General features: G+C 52.9%; 2 protein-coding genes across 6 annotated transcripts; one reads left to right on the top strand and one right to left on the bottom strand.

The window, feature by feature from the left end:
- Positions 1–501: 501 nt before the first annotated feature.
- Positions 502–13,957, bottom strand: PFKFB2 (6-phosphofructo-2-kinase/fructose-2,6-biphosphatase 2). 5 transcript variants are annotated; one of them, XM_032132767.1, is made up of 16 exons: positions 13,876–13,957; positions 12,302–12,427; positions 12,116–12,212; positions 11,686–11,752; positions 11,474–11,548; positions 11,302–11,358; positions 10,721–10,845; positions 10,009–10,216; positions 9,686–9,832; positions 9,013–9,117; positions 8,240–8,369; positions 7,196–7,258; positions 6,595–6,668; positions 5,108–5,299; positions 4,506–4,568; positions 502–3,687 (listed from the first exon to the last, which is right to left on the bottom strand). In XM_032132767.1, exons 2-15 carry the CDS (start codon positions 12,411–12,413, stop codon positions 4,542–4,544), a joined length of 1,479 nt encoding a protein of 492 aa, XP_031988658.1. In that variant the 5' UTR covers positions 12,414–12,427; positions 13,876–13,957; the 3' UTR covers positions 502–3,687; positions 4,506–4,541. The 5 variants fall into 5 exon arrangements, with proteins under 5 accessions (XP_031988658.1, XP_031988655.1, XP_031988654.1 ...); XM_032132764.1 differs by lacking the exon at positions 13,876–13,957 and adding an exon at positions 13,513–13,531; XM_032132763.1 differs by lacking the exon at positions 13,876–13,957 and adding an exon at positions 13,063–13,274.
- YOD1 (YOD1 deubiquitinase) lies at positions 13,745–17,711 on the top strand. Its single transcript, XM_032132773.1, has 2 exons — positions 13,745–13,979; positions 14,584–17,711. The coding sequence occupies exons 1-2, from the start codon at positions 13,772–13,774 to the stop codon at positions 15,288–15,290; spliced, it is 915 nt and encodes a 304-aa protein (XP_031988664.1). The 5' UTR covers positions 13,745–13,771; the 3' UTR covers positions 15,291–17,711.
- The last annotated feature ends 276 nt before the right edge of the window (positions 17,712–17,987 follow it).

The following is a 17,987-nucleotide window of genomic DNA, read 5'->3' as shown; positions in this document are numbered from 1 at the left end:
TGGGGTGTCCTCAGCAGAGCTGCTTCACCCCAGGGCATGCCACCAAGAGTTCATCCCCTCTGACCTCAGAAACCCTTGGCCAGCATGCAAAAAGGGGTTTCTTCAGCCAGCTCCACTTAATCCCATTAAAGCAGCAGCAGCTGGAGCTCAGCAGCACCAGAGGTCCCTGGGAGCATCACTTGGAGCTGAACACTGGAGAGGTCCAGAAGGGTTTGGTTGGAAGGGACCTTAAAGCTCAGTTCCATGGAAACCCTGGAATTCTGAACTCTAGAAGCTCCAATAAAAACATCCTTAAAACTGAGGAGAGAAGGGGAACAGCAGTAGGGTTTGAGATTCGCCCTTTTTGACTCCAATTCCCAAACCCAGGGACAGCTGCCCACCCCTGCAGCCCCTCTTCCTCTAAGCACATCCCAGAGACTCCCCGAATTCCCCACCACCTCAGGAAACCAGCACCTGGTGGAGAGTTAGAGCAAACAATTGAAAAGAACAGAGGAAATGATCTGCATTTTTTTAAGTCTCTTTATTGTAAATAAACACTGACAGATATTTATGCTCAAGTGCACAGAGCACACAACACACAGCACAAGCTGACAGACACTGCAGCGTTTTAAACCTAAAAAAAAACAATTAGAAGGCAGCAGAGCAGCAAAGTTAACAAGCAGCTGGGCAAGACCCCTGTCACCAAACCCTACAGACAGAGCTGCAGCCTCAGAACAGCGCCCAGGAGCAGGGGCACAGCAGGGGTGGCACCGGCAGCGGTCGCCCAGAGCCCTTCAGAGGGGCACGGGGTGAGGCCTGGGGACAGCCCCCAGGGCAGGTGGCTGCTGGATGTGCTGGTGAAGGTGCCTCTCCTCCCTCAGCAGCTCCTCAGCCCCTTGGCACCCGGGCCAGGCTCTTCCCTGTCACCCAGCCGAGCTGCCGGGAAGGGGACGCCCGGCAGAGGTGACAGCTCTGAGGTCACAGCCAGTGTACACAGATCAGCCAGCCAGGCTGGGTTTAACTCTTTTGCCCCATTTTCCAGATTTTCCCACCACTGGCAGCAGAGATGGAGCAGTTTCAGCCCAAGTGCTCCTTTTTCTCTGCAGTGACACAGAGGGACAGGTCCCACTGAAGGTGACAGCAGCCACCACCACCTTTGCTGCTGGGCACAGAGGGACAGAGAGTCAGGGGGTCACAGAAACCCCCAACCGTGGGGAAATGCTCAGGAAGGTGCCAGGCCCACATCCACACCTCCAAACCCACCTCCACCTGCCCAGCCCACGCCACTGATGCCACTGACAGCGTGAGCTGCTGCTGAGCCTGCTCCACCAAAAACATCTCAAAAACCCCATTGTGCAACGTTTGTTTATTCTGGGGTGTTTGCCCACACAGTGCCAAGGAAATCAGGTGGTTTCAAGGAAATCCCTGGCACAGGGAGCTGCCAGGAGATGCCCGCTGGCAGCACCCCAGCCCTGTACCCCAGCCCTGCACCTCGGAGGGCTCAGCAGGACCCTCAGGGCAATGATCTGCTCCCAAATCTGCTGCTGCTCTGCTCCAGACACGTTTGCTTTAAACCACAAAGCTTTTCAAGGCTAAAATGCAGGAGGAAAAAGCTTTAATCAAAGCACTGAGGCACAAACCCTGCAGAGAAGGACGAAATTCCATCCCACAGCCCAAAAAGGGACCCACTCCATGGGAATAAGGGACCCCCAGCCACTGACCCAAACTGCAAAACACCTGATTTTCAGCAGTGATAAAAAAAAGTCACGACCACCAACACATCAACAGCGACATTCACGAATCCCGGCAGGTAAAAATAGAGATTTTTGTCTCCTTACAATCATTTACTGCTCAGTGATATGAACATAATGAACTCTTCAGCGAGCCACCCCAGCATTTTGTGCGTAAACATCCTACAGTACGTTTTCCACTCCTTTTTTCCACAGAGCAGGAGGGGTTTGGTCGGAGCAGCCGGCCTGACAAGGACGGGGTTGTGCATTCAGAGCATTTTGGAGTGTGACAGCAAGCACTGCCATGGACAGGCTCTAAATCTCTTCCTTCAACATTTAATCTTTTTTTTTTTTTTCCTGGTTGATTTCTAAGCATAAAAACATTTAAAAGTCAAAACCAGACAGCTGTGCCCTGGGGGGGAAAGCCAGAGGAGGAAAATTTAAAAAATTCAATTTCTCACCACCAAATTTCACCCCTCTGTGGCACAACTGCTTTAGATCAACACATTCTTCTGCTCCTCTGAAATCCTGAGGGGTCGGGATTAGTGCCTTGGTCCTATCTCAGTTTTATCAAATTACAGCTCTGGGAGTGTTTAAAACAACCAAATTCGAGCTCAAAATGCCCAGGTAAGCCTTGAACTCTGGGGTTGCTGAGCTCCTCCACAGCCAGGGCACAGTTTCCCTGCTGTGGGTATATCCAATGTTAATTCCCACATTTAAAATGAGCAACTTCTGGGGCCCAGAACTGCTCAGAGAAATCCTGGAGTCACCTGGGAACAGCAGGTCCAGAACAGCCTCCTGCTCTGCACCCAAATGTTCCTTTCTTCACCCAACCTGAGGGCCCTGCCCTTATTGCAAGAACAGCTGGAGTGGGGTGAAATGGAGTTTGGCAAAATGCAAGTCAAGACTTGTGGGAGAGAACTGAAAATTTGGGGTTTTAAGGGATTTAAGGAAAGGACCGAAGTCGGACACAGCCACAAGGAGCTGCAGCACCTGTGCCCTAAACTCTAAAACAGCTTAAAACTATGAAAGGCAGCATTGGGAACATTCACAGCTTATTCATAGGCAAGTTAAAAGCTTGTTGAGGGTCTAAAATTTGGTGTATTAAAAAGAAAACTGGTAAAAACCTTGTGCTGCCTGCAAACCCTGCCCAGGAGCGCTGCTGGTCCCAGCCACGCTCCCGTTTTCTGGGGTAAGGGATAAAACATCCCCAAAACGCAGGAAAAATGAGCGAGAGGATGAAGTTTAGGTAGGGATGAGAAACTAAAATAGGGTTTGAGGTGGGATTTAAAGCACTGGGAGCTTCCAGAGAGGGACAGGAGGGTTTATTGCCATCTGTCCCTCACAGGAGGCACCCCGGGGGATGGATGTGCTGACCTGGCAAGTGCAGGGTGTTACATCCAAGCAAAAGCCTCCCCAGGGCAAAGGAAGTGGCTCAGATTGGGGGATTCACACCAGCACTCACGGAGGGAAAGTCAAACTCTACCTGGAGCTCCCTGGACGGCTGAACAACAGAAAAAATTGTGTTTGAACTTGGAAATAACTTGGAAATGGTAATGGAGGAATAAAAGCTCGGGGATTTGGCCTGGAAATGCCTCTTCCAAAGAATAGCTGCCTCAGTGAGTAAGAACATGATTATTTTGTCCTCCCACTGAGGTTAATTTTGGCATCTGGCCAGGAGGAAAGACGTGGGACACCATTTCAACACCCGGGAATGCGTTGGCTCACGAGCGTTAAAAGCAGCTTGGAAAAATCTCCACAATAAATATTCTCCAGCCTCGTGGACAGACATTGGAGAGAAAAGACACAGACAGGCTCTAAAAACACAGTTCAAGGCGAGTACTGGCCGAGGTGGCTCGTGGCTCACTGTGCTCCAGGGATGCTCCCGTCCCAGCTGCCGGGCTCCTCCCGGCCGTGGAATTCCCAGCCGGATCCCAGGTGAAAGCAGGGACCCCTACACAGCTAAAGTGGCCATTCTCTGCAGAGAAAAGAGAAATAGGAGAGGGTAAAGCAGGAGACAGCTCAGCTCGGCACACTGAGAGGTGAGTTCCAGCTCCACGGAATTGCTCCACACGGCAGCAACCACCTGAGGATTTCCTTCATCACTTCCATCCGAGCACACAAAGACCCATTTGGCTCTTTACATCACCCTTCAACCTCCTGCCAAGCCCCCGTGAAGGGTTCTCCCATTGCAGCCTGAGCCCACACAAGCTCAGAGTGCTGGAGAAGCTCAGGAGTCAGGAGGCAGGTTGGTTACTTGGGGTTGCTCCTTTTTATTTACCTTCTCCATGGGAAATCACACTTCCAGAGCCACCTAAGAACCCTCACAGTGACCATCTTGCATATGAACCACAGTAAATACTCAGAGTTTTGATAAAACTCCCTCCTCTGCCTCACTCAGGGCCCAAGAGACAGCAGGAACACACTCAGACAGTGGAAGTGAATGACAGACACACGACCCAGTGGCCCCTGCAAAATCCCTGTGAGCAGCAACACCACCACACCTTGTCCTGGGCACAGCTGGGACCCTGCCCTGCTCAGCCCCAGCATGGAGCCATCCCATGTCCTGATCCAGGGATGGAGCAAGCTGGGCTTCAAACACACTTCAGCAGCAGCCAGCACAAGCACGAGCACCAGTAAGCCCAGTAGGAGCCCCTGGATCAGTGGGCTCAGCCCCCACTGAGGCCCCCCAGTCTCAGGTTTTATCCAGCAGAAAATTCCTTCTGCTCCATGAGTTTCTCTTTGCCCAGAGTGGTTTCCATGCAACACGAATCAAGAGAAATCCGACTTACTAACCCCAAAGAGAGCACCCAAAGCTGCTTGCAGTGGTACTCAGAGGCAAGCATTTCCCACTGGAGGCTGCAAAGGAAACAGAGAAGCACAGCAGGGCTCAAAGTGCATCTTAGAGGAGATTGAAATAGGAAAAGCAGCAAAGCAAATGAGGGAAGAAGTGAAGCAGCCCCAAAATTTCGTGTCAGCCCAGGGCAGGTTTGTGTGGCAGCAGGAGGTGATACAAGGCAGGGACATCACTTGGCTGCAGTAAAAAACTGGGACAAAGAGGGTGTTTGTAACTTTTCCAGTCAGGTTTTAGCCCAGAAGCAAAATCCTACCCAGAATTAACCCCCCTGCCAAAACCCCGTGGCACTGGTGGAAACCTGCCTGTGTGGAGCCTGATTCTGAAAGAGACTGGCACCAGAATTCCAGTTGAACGGGGGGGATTTTTCTGTTCTGGGCTGGTTTCACGGGGTTTTTTTGGCTGGGGTTCTTTCCTTAATCCAATCCAGGATGGATGATCTCCATGCAGAAACAGAGACTCTGCTCAAGCTCCTGGGCACGGGCTGGATTTCAGAGAGGACCACGGGGGATGGCGGGGAGGGGGAGCAGAGGGAAGGTACCACCTGGACAGGGACTTCCAGCTGTGGCTGCTCAGCCCCTTCTCGAGCTTCCAGGCATGGCAGAGGCCCCAGCAGGTTGAGGGGTTTGCTGCCCAGGCTGTGGTGCCGCGGGCGCTTTACGCTGTCGGCGCTGGCCCGCGGGGTAAAGCTGTTCCTCCTCATCCTCACAGGGCTCTGCCTGCTGGGGAGGGCGTGCTGATCCCACACAGAGGGAATCACCAGGGATGAAAAGGGGGAACCACAGTTTAAAGCCACGTCACACAGCTCCAGCATCCCTCCCAGAATGTCCCCGCATCGGGCTGCGCCTTCCCCAGCTCTGCACCGGCTTGGGAAGCAACTTAATCCACCTTGGAGACAACTGGGAAGTGCTTTTTCAGCAGTTTTACTTCCCTTTGGGATCCTTGTTTTGCTTAGGTGGCTCTGTTTGGGTTTGGTTTGGGGTTTTCTATTTTGTTTCCTATTTTTTTTTTTCCCTCTGCATGATCCATTTAGGGGGGGAAGAAAACAAACAAATAGAAAACTCTCCCTTCTTCCTCTTTCTGCCCCAAAGCAGTCGTGTTACCCCAGCAAAGCAAAGAACAGAAACAGCCTCCAAGTGGGCAGCAATGATTTCCATGCAGGGATCACAGAGAAGTTGGAAAAGTGATAAATCCCAGGGCTGTTTGGGTTGGAAGGACCTTTAAACATCACCCAATCCAACCCCATGCTGGAAACCACGAGAATCCACACAAATCACACTCAATATCCTCAGTTTGGCATTTGACAGCTCCACAAACCCTCCAGCCACAGCTGCAGGCTCCCAGTTTCCCCAGTCCCTCGGCACAAAAGAATAACCAGATCCCAGCCCAAGAGCTCTTCATAAAATACAACAAAAAGCCTAAATGTACCAAAAACACCTAAAACCAGGTGCACTCAGACTTCCTGTGAGCCAGCAGAGCAGAGCTGGTTTGTGCTCTCTAATTGGGGGCGTTAATTAGAGGCAATCACTGAGGCTTTCCCTGGCAGTCCCTTTGCAAAACAGGGTTTGCAAAAGCAAGGACCTCAAATCTCAGCAACTTGCCCGGGTTTAGCCCGGGGTTACAAGGTGGATGGTCAACAGCTATTTAAATAATGGCAGAGAGAGGATTCCAGAAAGAGAAAACTCATCGAGACAAGGAGAAAAATCCACCTTAACCCTTTTGCCAGGTCCTTTTGGAATGATCAGTAAGCATCGACAACAAGCACTGCACTGAAAACAGAGAACGAGACCTGGAGTTTAAAATCTATGTCCGAAACTTGCCTGCTCTGCTTCCTACAACAGCTCTGAAAAACATTCACCCCCCTGGCCTGGGAAGCACTGATTCAGCCTACAATTAATTCTGCTTTTGGGGGTTATTTCTGAAGAGAATCCTTCTGCTCACTGAAAGCCACCAGCAGTTCTCGGTGTTTAACAGGGTTTGTGACTTATTTTGGAGAAGGGACAGAGCCAGAGGTGTAGCAGCAAAACTTACTGAGTTCAGGGAGGGTTTGTCCCGGTGGGTGTTCACTGCTTCCACATTCAGGGTAATTGTCTCCACTTTACAGCCTTCAGCAAAGAGAAAGGGAATTTTATTTAAGCAATTTATTTAAAAAACAGCACAGAAAGTGAACAGGAATACATTTATGATTTTACTTATAAAATACAACACAGCTCATAAACGCACAGTTCACCCCACAAACAGAATTTCTCACTTCACTTTGTGGCTTTAAGCGTGAGAGCACAGCCCTGGGTTATTTGGGCTGCACAGGAAAGCCACTTTTAGCTGCCTGCAGCCCAAGCTTGGAGGCACAGCCTTCCTTACTCACAGGGAAAATCCAATTGTTTAAAGGAGAGGCCAGGGCAGAACACCCTGCACCTCCACATCTGCTCCCCCAACACCCCTAACCCTCCAGAACCCTTTTCTATGTTAACCTTTTACATGTTAGCCAGGAAATAACCTGTTTATGTGTCACCAGAAGCTCTTACAGCATGGCCAGGTGCTGCCACACGTGGACACAAACCTGCCCATCACATCCTACACACAAACCGGGCCAGAAATTAAAATTAAGAATTAAAAGAAAGCAGCCATTTACCATAAGCAACAGGTGTGAGCTTGAGAATGGTGTGGAGGGGGCAGCGCAGGTAGGGCAGCTCATCTGGGACAGAGAAAGGTGTTATGGGGTCACCTGTGATGCCACAGCCCCCCTGTCCCTCCCCAGCCCCACAGCAGCAGGGATGTCCCTGCCCATCACAGAGGGGTTGGACTAAACCCTCTGAAGGGTCCCTTCAACCCAAACCATTCTAGGATTGCACAGAAATTGTTCTGGGGACGAGAGCCTGTGGATGGCACCCAGCCATTCAGCCACGGCAGCAGTGAGCCGCAGAAAATCAAAATACAGGAGCTGGAAGGGAGAGTGGAGCCCACTGATTGCAGCCAGCCTGGAGGGCAGCTGGCTCAGGGCTCCGCAGCACTTGGCAGGGCTGGGTTAAGGGTTGGACTCAACCCTCTAAAAGGGCTTTTCCAACTCAAACAATTCCATAATTCCTGCCAGAGGAAACCTCTCCAGTGGCACACGGCTGGGAAAGCACCGCAGCAACAGCTGCCATGGGCCCACGGGAGATTCATTCAGAACTGCATTAAAAAGTTCACAAAGTTTGTTAGAAGCTTATGAACTTCACTGAAAGTTTTATTAAGCTCTAGTGCCACTCACTGGAGCTTGCAGCAGACTGGAGCCTTCCAGTCTGTGCAAGAAATCAGCATTTCCCTGGGACAGAGCACTCCTGCCAGCCCTTCTGGGCCACTGAGGCTCTTTAATTCATCAGAAAACCTTTTCTTTACATTAAAAACCAGTCCCCTACACACTCTGCAAGTGCTGCTGCTGCTGAAAACAGATCCAGAAACAGCACTGGAGCAGAAAAGCAGCAGCACATTTGCGTTTGACCCTCAGGGAGCTCCTTGCGCTGCTGCAGCGCAATGGTTAAAGCGTTGCTGAAACGTTTCCTTCCCTCCTTTTTTAAGCAGCTCCTCCCTTGTTAAAAAAAACCCCAAGCAGTCATTACAAGCCTCCCTCCCAAAAACCCTGTGAGGGGAAGGAGGGAGAGGAGCCAGCCCCAGCACCATCCCTGTATTTTTGTACCTGCACTCTTGTCAAGAAAATAAGCCAGGAGGCACCTCATAACTGCCTGGTGGGAGATAACAAGGACGTTGCCTTGCCTTTCCAGCTCCATAATTACCGGCTCCAGGCGCTGGACTAAGTCCTGGTAGGACTGGAAAACCAAACAGGAACTTGTCAAGGGGTTGTGTAAACACGGGGTTAAAGCAGAGGTGGCAATTAGCAGCGTCACATCCAGGGAAATATCAGTTAAAGTAGCAAAATGAGGAGGCTATGGCTGATGTGGTAAAAACAGTAAAACACCCAAAAATAAAACCCACAGCAGAAGGTGAAATGCAGTGTCAGAACCCTCAGACCGTGGGAGGGATCGGATTACTGGTAACTCAATGAGTAGAGTCAGAAAAAAACCCAAATAAAATAGTAAATGATTCATTTAAACAGGTTGTGAAGTAAACCCAGAAATGACTCCAGGCCACACCCACGGTAATTTCATTTCCCAGATGGTTTCTCAATGACAATTCAGGCCTGGGGTGCAGAACCCCCTCGGTGTCTGAGGGCAGCATCCAGCAAGTGGCCAAATTAATGGCCTGAAAAGCATATCTGCACACCACAGCGAGGGAAATCAATAAGCATTTCCCCCAAAAGGGAATTGGGGATCCTAATGTTTTCAGTTTCCTAATGTTTTCATTTTCATACAAATGGCAGAAAAAGTTAAACTGAGTCAAGTCTCTCAATCCCATACGTAAATGTTTGTTTCACTGCACTCCGTATTATTGTATTTTCTTTAGGGTCCTCACCTCCCCTCCAGGATAACGATAAAGGTACTTCTCCTGATCCCTCATGGCAAACTCATCCGGGTACTTGGCTTCGATTTCTGCGTAGGTCATTTCTTCACAGACCCCCTGAGGGAAGGAAAACTGGTTACCACAAACCTTATTTCATCAGAGGGCCAACACCACAACAGGGAGGGAAGGAAAAGCAAGAAGCTGAGACCAGGGATCCCTTTATGGCATAGAAATTTTAGGTGTCACATCTGACCCAGCCCTGCCCACAGTGTGGGTACCAGGGTGGTTTGAAGAGGCTGGGCTTTGGTTTTGTCTCAAAACCTGTGTTTGCCAGGGATGAAAAATGAGCCCTCACTTCCCCAGCAACCACCCTGCAATTTCCTGAGAGAATCAGAGTGGGAGCAGCAACCTTTGCCCAGCCAGGAGGGTGTGACAGATGTCTGGGATGTTCAGTGTTATCCTCCTCCTCCACACCAGCTGGACTGTCCCCAGCAAGGCCTGGCAGCTCTGAACACTCTCAGCCCTGTAATAAACCACCCCAAACCTCATCATGACGGCTGACGTCCGTGATACAAGAACATGGCTATAAACCAACAGAAAACAGCCAATTTTATGGTGATTAACTTGGCTTTAAACACTATTCCCACCTAGAAAAGCTGAGGGTTTTAAGCAGCCTTTCACTCACAGCATCGATCTCGTTGAGGATCTTCCACTGCTCGTACAGCACCCCCAGGGACTCGGCCGTCTGGATCGTCCTCTTCAGCTGGCTCGTCCACACCTTCAGATCCACGATCTCCTGCTCCTCGATGAACTTCTTCAGCGCTTGGGAAAACTGGGGAGAAAAGCTCCGGGGAGGTTAGGAGGGGGCAGGGGGAGCCGCAGCTGCTCAGAGCATCATTCGGGGCCGTGGTGGTCGCGGCAGGATCCGGCTGCGGGGGGGACGCGGAGCCCGGCGCTGCCCCGGCTCACACGGCACAGACCCAGCCCCGGGGGCTGCCGGGCACGTACCTGCTTCCCTCGGGCTGACAGACCAGAGTCCCCACCAATCTTGCCAACAAGGTTATATTCACTCTCACCGTGTCGGCAGAGGTAGATGGTGCGTGGCTGGACATGAATGTTCATTAGGTAATAGACGATTTTACTCTGGATGTAATCCTGGACTCTGTTGACCAGGAACCGCTGGCCCACATTGATCACTTTAATGAAGGAAAGATCTCTGGAGTCAACATAAAATAAGAACACCCACACGACTGGTTTTAAAAACGAGGCACGAGCACCTGCGGGTGTCACCCAGCTATTCCTCTGCCCCTGGCTGCTCCAGCAGGCAGGACGGGCTCTGAACTGCTGTGCTTAAAAATCCTCTCCTGGGAGCATGGGCAGGCCCTGGCACAGGGTGCCCAGAGAAGCTGTGGCTGCCCCTGGATCCCTGGAAGTGCCCAAGGCTGGGTTGGAAGGGGCTTGGAGCAGCCTGGGACAGTGGCAGGTGTCCCTGCCCACGGCTTTTAGAGATGGGCTTTTAGATCCCTTCCAACCCAAGCTATTCTGTGCTCACACTGCAGCACACAGAGAAAAATCCCTTCAAATCAAATCACTTGGGGCCTGTGATTCACCTTCACACAGTCACACCTGCGGAGAGCAGAGGTGCTGGAGCATCGTGAGCCCCAGACAGCAAAGCAGCTCCAGTGCCCCAGGACAAAGTGTATCTCGGGGATTTGCTTACTTGTCATTAGCATCGGGGTCCAGAGGCTGGTAGGTGACCTTGTAGCACTCGATCCTCTTCAGGAAGTCGTCCATCACGTTCTCCCGGTGCCTCTCTGGATAGTCGGGGCTGGAAACTTTCACCTCCTGCCCAACAGACAGCGGCGCTTTGTGAGAGTTAAGCAAACTCAAGTGGGAACAAAAGCAGCGATGAATAACATTATTCCCCCCTTCTGAAACAAATCCACATTGTTTAACGCTGCCTTGAGGAAAAACCTGCTCCTGGAGAGGACACAAAGGGCGACTCTTAAGGCACTGAAGTGCTTGGCCCTGACAGACACAGCTGGCTCCAAGCTCTGCCCTCCCTCCCTCGCCAGGACAGCGCTTCAAGGTCACACATTCCCCGGCTCCATTTGATTTCCACATTCTCACATAACGGCATCTCTGGCTTTTAATAAACCTGCAAATCCCAGCTGCTTATTCCCCAGGTGAAACGTGAGAGGGAGGCGTTTGCAGAGATCCCCGAGAGCTCCCGGAGCCTGTGACCTTGCACCAGGCGCCCGAGTTCCCACGGCAGCCGAGCCTGGGAAGAGCAGCACGCACCAGGATATTGGCAGCAATGACCTCTGGATCATCACAGACAGACTCCACGAAAAACACCTACGGAGAAGACAGGGAAGCACATTTCAGAGTCAAAACTCGAGAGCTCCTGCCCCAGGGAGCTGCAATGCCCTTGGCACAGCGACTACAAATTAAACACACAACTAAGCACTACCTTGAAAGCATTTTCCTTAGCAAAATTTAAGATCAGGTCCCGTCGCTCCCGAGTCGTGTTGGTCGCGTCAAACACCTGGCAGAAGATGAGGAAGGAGCACAGAGCAAGTTTGGCTTAAGACTTTTAAACCAGCCCCAAATCAGGTCCCCAAACACCCCGGGCAGCTTTGAACTGCCCCTGTGTAGAATTGTTTTTAGTGCAGAGGATCTTACAGCTATTTGCCCGCACTCCTCCAAGAGATAAGACTTCACATCTTCCAGGGCCACCAAGGCGCAGCGTCTGCGGGACAGAAATAGGGATGCTCACAGCTGACGGAAAGCATTCCCACAGCAAAGCTCCTGAGCCAGCAGGGAGGGATTCAAACACCTCCCTCCCACCCCTGCACCTTCCTAAGAGCCTCAGAGATCTTAGGGCACCTCTATGTCTAACCTGCTCTGTGACCTGACACTCGCAGCCCCTGAGCTTTGTGCCAGCCCCAAACTCCCACGCCCATCCCTGGCAGGATCCCTGCACAGGCTGTGCTCTTCCCTCCTGCTGCCACAGGCACTCAGAGCGACTCTGCGCTCCTCAGACACGCAGCCTGCCAAGACCCGAGTGCCCTCAGCCCACCCCGGACCGACTCAGCCCCTGACAGGGACTCACTTGCGGATTTCCATGGCCTCTTTGTTGTCGTGCCTGAAGAAGTCGTAGGACTTGTAGGACTTCACCGCCTCGCGCCGATACACCCCTAAATTAAACACTTTGCACACGAGAGAGGAGGGCGTGAGGCCACGGCCCTGACAGGTGTCACAGCACAGGGCAGGGACGTCCCCACACACACCCCCCCACCTTTGGTGGGCACACCGATCCAGTTGAGATAGCGGGTGAGCTTTTTGGACATGTAGGTCTTGCCCCGCGCGGGCAGCCCGATCATCACGATCAGCGTCGGGGAGTTGGTCATGTAGGAAGCCCATGCTGCAAAAAAAGAAATAGAAACACCCCAAAACAGCATCAGCGGCACTGCAGAGCAGAAAGCGAGACCCAGGCCAGCGTCACCGCATCTCCCGGTGGATAAAGCACCTCCGTGCATCCCACAACGGGCTCGCGTTGAGTCCGTGCCGTTAATGAGCTGCTGTGACCACTCTGTGGTCTCCCAGGCGTTGCTAACGAGGCGGACGGGCAGCACCGCTGCTTAATGGGGCTTTTAGCGTTAGAAGCATTTACCGCCCGGGCAGGAGCCGTCAAGGGCGAACGAAAGATGTTTTTAACAAAACGATCACGTTCTCTCAGCAAACAGCCGGAGAAAGCTCCGAAAACGCCCGCGGAGAGGCAGATTTGGGGGGAAAAGCACGGGATGGGGATGGATGCAGCAGCCGGGAGGTTGGAGGCGGGCGGGACAGCGTAACCCCAGGGAGGGAACAGCCAGGGCAGGCAGCAGGACCGGCATCCCCGCCCGGAGCGCGTCCCGCGCGGGAGGGACGCGGCTCCGGGGCAAACGCGCGCTTCTCCCCGCGCCGCCCGATCCCCCCGCCGCTACCGACTTCATTTAAGGACACGAAACGCGCATCCTGCCCCGCATCATCCACCCCCCCGGGGCCGCCGTTACTCACAGCACTGCTTCTCGCCGGCCCTGCCCCGCGGGGCCCCGGCGCAGCCCCGCGGCGCCGCCGACATGGCTGCGCGCCGCCGCTCCGCGCCTCGCCGCATGCAAATCGCATGCAAATCGCATGCAAATGCAGGGAGGAGGTCGCAGCCGGCGGAGCGGGGACGGACACCGGGCCCCGGGCCCCGCACGCGCGGGAAAAGGGGCGCGGCGGGGCGGGAGGGCGGGCGCGCGTCAGGCGCGCGGGGGCGCGCGCTACATGCAAATGAACCGGGCGGCGGTGGGCGGGGCGAGAGGGGGACCGGGGATGAGAGGGGAGCGGAGCTCGCGCCTCCATGCAAATTCAGGCGGGCTATGCAAATGAGATGGGCGGGGCTCGACGGGGAAGGGAGGGGACGGGAGCCCGCCCCGGCAGCTCGCGTTATGGAAAGGACTGGCAGGGGGTGTCCGGTCGTACGCAAATTAGACGGGCGGTATCCCCTTCTTTATGCAAATCAGACGCCCGGCGTGCTGTATGAACGGCGCGGGCGCGGGGGCCCGGCTCTATGCAAATGAGGCCATGCAAATGAACCGGCGCCGCGCGCGCTCCGCCCCCCGCCCCGGGCCGCGCTCTGATTGGCCGCGCGCCGCGGTGACGCCGCGTGCTCTCGCGAGAGCGGGGCGGGCGCGGGCCGGAAGCGGAAGCGGCGGCGGGCGGCGCGGCGGCGGCCCCGAGGATGCTGCGGCTGCGCTGCAAGGCCCGGAGCGGCTCGCACGCGCTGCCGGGGCTGTCGCCGCACTCCCGCCTCCGCGACATGCAGGCCGCGCTCGCCGCGCTCACCGGCGTGCCCGCGCCCGCACAGCGCCTCCTGCACGGCTTCCCGCCGCGCAGCCTCGACCTCAGCGACGGCGAGCGGCGGCTCGGCGAGCTCGGCATCCACTCGGGTGAGGGCCCGGCGCGGGGAGGGGGAGGGCGGGGGGCGGCGCTTTGCGGGCTCTGCTGCCCCGCCGGCTGCTGTTACGTTAATTAAAGAGGCCGTGGCACACACGCCCCTCGTCAGCCGGCGGTCGGGCCGGTTTCTGGTCCCGGGGGAGGCGTCACCGCCCGGCTCGGCGGCGCTTCCTGCTCGCTGCGAGTGCCGGTGGTGCTTTGGCCGCGTCCCGGGGCTCCGGAGGCAGAAGCGAGCGGGGCTGGAGGGGACAGGGACGGCGCCGCGCCAGGTGAGTCCCGCGGGGCCGTTGTGGTGCCAGCGGCTGTTGGCTGGGGCTGTGTCCCACCAGGATACCGAGATGGGGGAAACGGGAGGAGCTGTCCGAGGCCGGGTTGGACGGGGCTTGGAACACCCTGGGGTACTGGAAGGTGTCCCTACGCGTGGCAGGGGTGGGACTGGGTGATGTTTAAGACCCCGAGCCATTCCATGATTCCATGATTGTCCTCTGTGATCCTCAGCAGTGACAGCACAGCCGTGTTGTTGTGTTGTAGGAGCAGCAGCAGCTTTTAAGTACCCGCTTTATGTCCCTCTCACCTCTCCCTCCTCCTTTCTGGCAGGCGACACTCTCATAGTCGAAGAGGACACATCCAAACCCGAGCCCGACTCGCCTGTGGTCACCAAAAAAACAATGTCCCACCCTGTCAGGGAAGCTGTGCCTGTGCTGGCCAGGAGGGTTGTGCCAGCAGACAATTCCTGCCTGTTCACCAGCGTGTCCTACGTGGTGGAGGGCGGCGTGTACGACCCCGGCTGCGCCCCCGAGATGCGCAGCCTCATCGCCCAGATCGTGGCCAGCGACCCCGAGTCCTACTGCGAGGCCGTCCTGGGCAAAACCAACAGGGAATACTGTGACTGGATCAGGAGGGAGGAGACCTGGGGAGGAGCCATCGAAGTGTCCATCCTGTCCAAGTTCTACCAGTGCGAGATCTGCGTGGTGGACACGCAGACCGTGCGCATCGACCGCTTCGGGGAGGACGCCGGCTACGCCAAGCGCGTGCTGCTCATCTACGACGGCATCCACTACGACCCCCTGGAGCGCCGAGTCCCCGCCTCGGACATTCCCCCCCAGACCATCTTCTCCACCAGCGATGACGTGGTGCTGGCGCAAGCCCTGGAGCTGGCGGACGAGGCCAGGAGGAAGAGGCAGTTCACGGATGTGAATCACTTCACCCTGCGCTGCATGGTGTGCCAGAAGGGACTCACGGGGCAGCTGGAGGCCAGGGAGCACGCCAAGGAGACTGGACACACCAACTTCGGGGAGGTGTGAGCTCAGCATGAGGAGGGTGCCATCGACTACCTCACCGCTCCGGAATCAAATTCTGGAGTCCCAGATAAGCTGTTTGTAATCATAAAATTCCGTTCACAGAGCTTGAAAAGCGAATTAACTTAATGGTGGCCAACGCACAGGTTTGGGAATAGGGGACTGGGAGTAGGGATGCTAAGGGAGGGCACTTGAGCTGGTGGTGGACAGTGGCAGCCACACCTTGAGTTCATAATCTGCTGTGTGTGTGTGTGTGTGTGATCTGAGCAGACAGACACAACCAGGCTTGTCCAACCCACCTCTGAGGTGCTGAATGAATGTCTCTGGACGATTTCAGGGTAATTCAGGGGATGCAAGGCTTTGGGACACACACACATCAGCACCACTTACACTGGGAATTAGGCTCTGCACACAGGAGCAGCTCTCAGAGGGGAAACTGCTCGTGTGGTGCATGATTTGTAATGGAAAGATCAAGTACAATAGCAAAATACAATTCGTAGTGGAAAGAGGATCTCTGAGCTGCCCTATACCATCAGGAATAGACTGTGTAGTTTGTGTGGAGACAACTTTAGGGAGAGAAATGGCCTCTAAGCTTTAAGGTAGCCTTTAAATTAATGAGTAGATGGATAAGTGTTGAATAAAACTTATTAATCCTCCGTAGGTAGTTTTTAGTTGCTTGAAAAATAACTCTCAACCCCCTGGTGTTTACACTGCATCAGAGCATAGGCATGTTTCCTGGAGTACTTGGGATTCTTCTTCATAAGAGCATTGGAAATTCCTGCAAGAGGGAAGTGAGTAGTTAGGGAAGTGACTTAATTTGCATCTTAAATACATTGAATACTTTACTTGAGTAGAGCCAATCACGGCCATGGTGTCACTAAGCTGTTCCAGTTTCCAAATACTGTAAATGAGCACTTTAAGGTTGAGTTCTCACTCTTTGCTGGTAAAAAGTTTTGCCCTCTGAAGGCCAGAGCCAGAAGGGAGGCTTGAAATTTCATCTGCTTTCTGCCTTAATGTGTTTGATTTGTCACCGGTGACTGTGGAGTAGCGAGACTTTCATTGTGATAATGAAGGGTGCAGCTGAATATTCAGAACAAAATAAGCTGGGTGAAGTGCCCCACTCCTTGGACTGTTCAGAATCAGGGAAGATGAAATTGGTTTAATGGGATATCTTACCTCACAGTGGGGCTGTGAAGCTTAACAGCAAGTGCTTTCGAGGGCTTTTAAAAGGTGCTGTAAAGGTGCATATTACTGAAGGGGATTTATGGGGTGGTTTTTTTTTTTTTGAAATGCCTGCAACACATCCTTGTTTCTTGAATTTTAAAATATCCTTTGCCTGCCATTCTTGTGTTACTGTTTTGAGTGACCTTCCTTGCACTTTTAGAAGGGGGAGCAAGAACGAGCATCTTCGGACTGAGGCAGAAATAAACCCCCTTTCCACGTGGAACCTAAAATCCAGTTTGAAAGGCCTCTGTTCCCTGAGGCACCTGGTCAAACCGGTGCAGCAACACCACCTTTTCTGCAAAAATCACATTTCAGGTTCTCAGCGGAGGCTCCCACTTGGATCTTGAAATGCAGAAGGGTTTTACTGAAGAAGGAACATAATTACATAAGTGCTTTGCTGAATTAAGGCATGAATAATTAAACAGAAAGCCTAGAATCGCCAAGAGCACTATGGACCAGGTTTGTTTTTAATTCAGTATTAAAATACACATGAGCACTGTTGGGAGTTTCCTACAGAAAGCCATTTAGCTTCCAGTGTTAAACCCCGCTCTGCTTTTAGCCTCTCATTAGGAAAAGAAGATAAAAACCCCCAAAACCCAGCATTAAACCCAGCCCTGTAGAAGCTGACGCTTAAAAACCTCCAGAAATACCTGACAGTTCAAAGGAACTTGAAGATTACACTGTGTTACAACTACTTGAGCTGAAGTACTGGCTAGGAATGAGACCAAGAGACTGTCGAGCCCCAGGTGTGCTCTCGGCTTTCCCAGGGAAGCAGGGACGTGCCTGGGACAAGGAGCTGATCCTCACCCTTTGCCATCTGTCACATGGACACAATACCTACCTCAGAGAGGTGCACAAGGTGTCTTTGAAACACAAGTGGAAGATCCGTATTTATTGTCTGCCTTGACTTTGGGGAGCAACCCTTAGATTTTAGCTTTGTGTCCTGGATGGATTTCTCAAAGTGTGTAAAACCTTTTTTTTTTTTTTTTTTTTTTTTTTTTTTTGGTATTTCTCAGTTGCAGTATTTGAAAAAAAAAAAAAAAAAGAGCTTTATTTAATCCAGAGTGTTGAGCTTTGCTGGATCATGTTTGCATTGGGAATCTGCTAACAGAGAATCAGTTCTGTTGGAGGGAGGCGCGTCACTATCACTGCTTGGATGTTTTCTTCTGTTGCCTAGAAAATAAAATCTCTTTGGTTAAAAAAAAAAAAATACCTGTAATTTGTGGTTGTAAAAGAACAAGTCATCTTTGGCACTGACTGTGAGAAAAAATTCTCCTTGTTCTCCTAAACTTTCCCAAACAAAAAGTATCTACATTGTTTAAAATGTAAAGTCTGGATAGATTTAAATTACAACTCCTTTTCTTTTTACAAATTATTCTTAGGGGTGGTTTTTTTTAGTACTTTTTAACCAGGATTTTCCTGCCCTTAATGACACAGTCAGGGAATTATCACAAAAATGACATCCTTTAGTGGTGGGAT

Source organism: Corvus moneduloides, chromosome 24, assembly GCF_009650955.1.
Source record: "Corvus moneduloides isolate bCorMon1 chromosome 24, bCorMon1.pri, whole genome shotgun sequence".
In the NCBI taxonomy this organism is placed as follows: Eukaryota; Metazoa; Chordata; class Aves; order Passeriformes; family Corvidae; genus Corvus; species Corvus moneduloides.
Note: the sequence above shows the minus strand (reverse complement) of the source record. Positions and strands in the feature narration are given on the sequence as shown.